At 62.4% G+C, this 6,000-nt stretch overlaps 1 protein-coding gene across 1 annotated transcript in view; it reads left to right on the forward strand.

Annotated features, from left to right (window-relative positions):
* Positions 1-4,706, forward strand: part of TMEM132E (transmembrane protein 132E) — a 51,606-nt gene extending 46,900 nt beyond the window's left edge. Inside the window, exons 7-9 of the mRNA XM_082605590.1 lie at positions 260-548; positions 1,503-1,694; positions 2,621-4,706. Of these exons, the coding sequence (XP_082461716.1) occupies positions 260-548; positions 1,503-1,694; positions 2,621-3,676 (1,537 nt within the window). The 3' untranslated portion in view covers positions 3,677-4,706. The remainder of the gene's footprint in view (positions 1-259; positions 549-1,502; positions 1,695-2,620) is intronic.
* Positions 4,707-6,000: the final 1,294 nt, after the last annotated feature.

Consider the following 6,000-nt stretch of genomic DNA (forward strand, 5'->3'; position numbering starts at 1 on the left):
TGCCAGCTATTCACAGGTGTGGGCGCAGCCAGGCAGGGGACACGAGGTGGGGTGGGGAGTCAAGAAGGTACCTTTCTAGGAGAGGAACGCCTGGGACTTCGGGCTCCAAGCTTGTCAGAGACAGAAGGGGTGGCCAGGGAAAGCCTTCCACCCATGGGAGCGGGAGCCGGGGAGGGGCTGGCGGGGCAAGAGGGAGGGAGGGACTCGTGCAGGTCAGAGCCGGGGTGGGGAGCCCTGACTCCTGGCCTCCCCCACCCAGATCAGCCCGGGAGAGCGAGGACGCGGACGAGGAGGAGGAGGAGCGAAGGCAGAGCGCGAGCCGTGGCTGCACCCTGCAGTACCAGCACGCCACCCTGCAGGTTTTCACCCAGTTCCACACGACGTCGGCGGAGGGCACCGACCAGGTGGTCACCATGCTGGGCTCAGACTGGCTGGTGGAGGTCACCGACCTGGTCAGCGACTTCATGCGGGTGGGTGACCCCCGAGTAGCACGCATGGTAGACAGCAGCACGCTGGCCGGGCTGGAGCCAGGCACCACCCCCTTCAAGGTAAGCACAGGGCGGGCGTGCCGGGAGCCTTGACACAGACGCTCCTAAGACAGGATTTCCAGCGCCTCGGCCTCGGGGAGCAACCCCAGACGGGCCCCGCAAACACACTTTCTTCCCCCACCTGCCCTTCTGCTTGAAATTCTACCATCGAAGGTCAGGAACCTTGGCGAAGCTTCTCTCTCCAAGCCTCGAGCCTCATCAGCCTCTGTGAACCTTGCATGGCTCAGTGTGGTCACTGAGAGATGTGGCTGAGGAGGGGAGGAGGTGGGAGGGCCCAGCCAGCGTAGAGGCCAGAAGAGGGAATTTTGGAGATTGAGGGACTCAACTTTGACCTTCCTCCTTGACAGCTGGGTGCCTGGGTAGATATCATCCATCTCAGAGACTATAAATAGTGACCCATGGGCTGAAATCTGCCTGCAGACATATTTTGTTTGTAAAACGATTGACCCAACCATTTAAAAATGGGGAGGTCTCTCATTTTTAAAAAAATGTAAATTTCTGGTTTTAGAAAATATGAATCTGGCAGCACAGGGTCTGCATTCCCGCCTGGCGATCATCAGCTGGGGTCACTACTGCTGCCTTTTTTACATGAGCACGAGTTCTCCCATTTGCGCCAGTACCCACCGCTCCCTTTTGTCTCCCTGACACTGAGGCTGACCATCAATTGTGACTTATCACTCTACGGGAGGGCTGTTGTTTTCTTTAAAATCAACCCACCTCACTCATCCGTGTTCCTGCCTGGCTCCTGTGAGCCCTTGACCGTTGCTTGGCCTCTGGACCCTGGTTCCCGGTTGCAGACCTAAGGCAGAGCTCAGGAGTCTGCCTCCCAATCTGCCCCACCCCCTGGGCTTCCCTTCCAGCAGCACTCAGATTCCTCCCTGGTTGGGGATTTGGAGAGGGGCGGGGTGTCCTTCTCTCCTGGCTCTCACCCATCCCCGCCCCACCCTGCCTCAGGTGGTTTCCCCCCTGACGGAGTCCGTGCTTGGGGAGACACTGCTGACAGTGACAGAGGAGAAGGTCAGCATCACACAGCTGCAGGCCCAGGTGGTGGCCAGCCTCGCCCTCTCCCTGCGGCCCAGCCCCGGGAGCAGCCACACCATCCTGGCCACCACGGCCGCCCAGCAGACCCTCAGCTTCCTCAAGCAGGTAACTGGATGCCCAGCTGGCCAGCCTGGGGGCTTGGGGTGTGGAAGGAGGACTTGCAGGTTCTGGCCACGAGCCCCCCAGATTAGGGATTTGATAATGGAAGATCTATCTACACTTTGTGCCCTGCGTGCCTGCCCTACTGGGCCTGTGCCCCACCTTCTGCCCGGGAGTCTGGCCAAGGTCTCACTTCCTGCACCTGCCATGGTGAGATGCTCCTGTTGAAGGTTCCCACTCCTGCATTTCTCAGAGGGTCCGTCACCTCTGCCTCCACCCCCCGGAAATACCCTCATCCATCTCTGGACCCCCAGCTATAGCCCCCCACTGATACGCCAGGGCACTGGCCATGGGACAAAGGTGGAAAAGTTACAGGTGGGGGGCACAGGGAGGGAGAAGGTGGGCACTGAGCACTGAGCCAGAGGTCAGGACACAGGAGTCCTTGGCCCCAACTTGCTCCGTGACCCCAGGCCAGTTGCTTGTCTCTGAGCCCTGCTTCTTCATCTGCAAGGAGGTCAACTCTCAGAAGGTTTAACAGAGGACAAGGCTGGGCTTGAGTATATGTGCGTTCTCAGTCTCCATGTGTCTGCTGGGGGTGATCAGGCATGGAGATACGGTGTGACTCCTGCAGCAGAAGGGATCTGAGTTAGACCCAAGGCAGAATTTACCATCAACTCACCCGGGGGAGAAGGGCGAAGTGGACAAGGACGTTCTCGGGGCAGTGTGGGGCCATAGCTCCCTGCACTGAGTTGAGTGGGAGAACTTCCCCTCAAGTCACCATTCCCGAGCACCCGCCACCTGCCAGGCGCTGTTCCAGCACTGGGAATACAGCGGGGAGCCAGAGTGCCCTGGCCCTCACGGAGCTCAGGACCTAGCAGGGAAGCCAGCAGGAGTAGATCTCTGATTCCTGTCCTCTCCTCCTCCTCCTCCAGGAAGGCCTCCTGAGCCTCTGGCTCTCCTACAGCGACGGTACCACGGCCCCACTCTCCCTCTACAGCCCCCAGGACTATGGGCTGCTGGTGAGCAGTCTGGACGAGCGTGTGGCCACAGTGACCCAGGACCGGGCCTTCCCACTGGTGGTGGCTGAGGCCGAGGGGGCCGGGGAGCTGCTCCGCGCGGAGCTCACCATCGCCGAGAGCTGCCAGAAAACCAAGCGCAAGAGTATACTGGCCACGACCCCTGTAGGCCTGCGGGTGCACTTTGGGCGGGAAGAGGGGGACCCCACCTACGACTACCCCGGCCCCAGCCAGCCAGGGCCCGGCGGGGGCGAGGACGAGGCCCAGGGAGCTGGCCCGCCGGGCACTGCCGGATCCCCGCCCGAGGCCGTGGGCCCGGGCACCGCCAGCTCGGCGGTGCCACCCACAGAAGATTTCCTGCCACTGCCCACCGGCTTCCTGCAGATGCCGAGGGGGCTGACGGACCTGGAGATCGGCATGTACGCGCTGCTGGGCGTCTTCTGCCTCGCCATCCTGGTCTTCCTCATCAACTGCATCGTCTTCGTGCTGCGCTACCGGCACAAGCGCATCCCGCCCGAGGGCCAGACCAGCATGGACCACTCTCACCACTGGGTGTTCCTGGGCAACGGGCAGCCGCTGCGGGGGCAGGGGGAGCTGTCGCCACCCGCCAGCAACCCGCTGGAGGCCGTGCCCGCCTGCTGCCACGGCGACCACCACAGCAGCGGCAGCTCGCAGAGCAGCGTCCAGAGCCAGGTGCACGGGCGGGGCGACGGCTCCTCGGGCGGCTCGGCCCGGGACCAGGCCGAAGACCCTGCCAGCTCTCCCACCTCCAAGCGCAAACGGGTCAAGTTCACCACCTTCACGGCGCTGCCCTCGGAGGGGCTGGCCTACGACTCGGTGCCCGCCGGCGAGGAGGACTTGGAGGATGAACAGGACCTGGGATGGGGCTGCCCAGAGGCGGCGGGCACCGCGCGGCCCAACCCGCCCCCTGACCTGCACAGTTACAGGCGCGGAGTCAAAGACATGGCATAGAGGTGCGTCCCCTGCCCGCCACGGCGTGGGCTCCGTGTGGGACGCAGCCGGGACCCAGCTCACACTTGACATGGGCCGGCTGAAGTGAATCTTACGCTCCAGCCCCCCGGCAGCTTTGCTCCTCCCGGACGGCCACCTCCTCGCCTCGCACCCTACCCTCCTCCGCCTCCAGAGGTGGAGGGGCCTTCCTCCTGGAGCTTGCTAAGAGGAGAGCAATCCCAGCCTTCGCTCCACCCTTTCCAACCCTCCTCCCGTCTTAGACAGCCCCCAAGACGGGGACAAGGAGGCCAAGCTTGGGCCGAGGGTCCACACATTGCCCCGCCCCATCCCCCCACGTCCCCTGCTTCCCCCTGTGTGGGGGGCTCTGGGGGGTCTTGTGTCACAAGCTGCACAAAGACTTTTCTCAAACCGCTATTCAGGGATTTCTGTCCTGCAGGGTGGGGAGGCGGCGGCTGCCTGCCCTGCCAAGGATCTTGCTGTGGAAAGAACATTTCGGGGGCAGGGGATATTTGTAGCATCTGCTGGCTTCTGGGTGCCCCCAGTCCCTTCCCAGGACCTGGGAGCTGACTCTTCAGAGGGGTCTGGGGCCAAGCCAGGCGCCTCTCTGAGATCTCAGGACTCCATCCTGTGCCCCCAAGGGCTGTGGGCAGGCCCTCAGGGGGAGGAGTCCTCGGTCCACCCCAGAGCACTGTGGTCCGGGTGCCCGGGAGCCCTGGGTGCCTCGTGCCCACCCCTCAGCAAGATCAGCACTATGCCTTAGCCGTCCCTCCTGCTCTGCTGAGCACTCCTTCCTCTCTGCAGGGGCAGCCACCCGCCCCCCTGCCAGGTGGAATCAGGTGGGAGGGGGAGAGGGCGCCAGGCAGTGCTGGGAAGGACCCTGGGACGAGCAAGGCAGAAGGGAGCCCGCGGCTCCCCTACCCCATCCCACAGCCACCCCTCTCTCGGGTTCTACCCACCACTGTATCGGATTTTTCTTAAGTAAATGGAGGCGACCAGACTGGGGGGGGCGGGCGCAGCAGCTCCCGGAGAACAGGCAGTACATGGTGGCTGGCTTCTCTGTGTCTCTTCCTTGCGTGCAGGCGCGTGCATGCACACACACACACACACACACACACACACGGAGGTCATGTTAAATGACATGAGACGGAAGCACGGCTGAGCCGCCTGCGGTCCTGCTCCTCCTCCAACATCCAGGTCCCTTTAAACCCTGTGGTGCTGGGGGCATGCTCACCTCTGGGGATAGAGGACTCGCTGACCCAGAAATGTGCCCTTCTAAAGAGATGCCTCCTCTAGGAGAAGGGCAGGAGGGTACAGGAAAAGAAGGAGAGAGGCGAGAGGGTTGTGTGCACACCTGAGCTCACTCCAGTTTCCTCCTCCGCCTCAGTCCACCTCTCAGAGGGCATCCCTCCTCGTCACCATCACCACCTCCCAGGGAGGCCTCTCTTCTCCAGGGACTGATGGAGACAGTCTGGGGGTCTCCAAGTCAGAAAGCCAGGCAGGAAAGGGCAATGGCTGTTGGGGGGCTCCTCCCTGCTCGGTGGGCCATGGGCTGACCCCTCGCCCCTCATGGCCTCCCATGGCCCTGGGAGACCCCTCCCCAGCACAGGCAGCAGCCCCAGGGACCACAGGAGACCTGGGGGGGGAGGAAGAGCCCGGCCAAGGCTGCCTGGCCAGCCTCCAGTGCCCTGGACAGGTGGCTACAGCAACCAGCATCTGCCCCAGAAGGGACCAGGGGCAGGACTAGTGCTGTGTTGGCACCTGCCCCAAATAGCTGTTGCCCGCCCCCCACAGAAGGAAGCCTGCCTGTCACGATCCTCTGCTCAACCGATCGGGGCAGCCCCGGGGCTGTCGTGAGGATTAGATGACATGGTGTCTGTAAAGTGCTGTGCGCGGTGCCCAGCAGCAGACAAAGTTCCCAGCACAGACCCTGGCACACAGAGATGCTCAGTAAATGGAGTTTGTTGCATCCAGGTCTTAATGTTCAGGTAAGATGTGGGCCTGAAAGAAAGGCTTGAGATTGGCCAGCTCTGCCCAAGATGTGTTGGCAGCAGAGAATAAGTGTAGCTCAGCGGCAAGGAAGCCGGGAGCTGCTGGAACGCCGTGCAGGCCAGAGCGTGAGGGCTCTCCTGGAGTGTGCAGGACATCAGGTACCTGCTGTTCAAATGTGCCCTGACGGTGCCCTCCTAGAGGGCCCTAGGGGGTGGGCAGGGGGGCCCTCAGTCACTTTTCATCACCCGTGGTGCCCAGAATTGGCAAGTGCTCAACAAATATTTGCTAACTCAAGTTCAGACGCAAACTATCAATGGCTTCCCTGTTATCCCTCA

Source organism: Mesoplodon mirus (assembly GCF_964341445.2).
Source record: "Mesoplodon mirus genome assembly, chromosome: 18".
In the NCBI taxonomy this organism is placed as follows: domain Eukaryota; kingdom Metazoa; phylum Chordata; class Mammalia; order Artiodactyla; family Ziphiidae; genus Mesoplodon; species Mesoplodon mirus.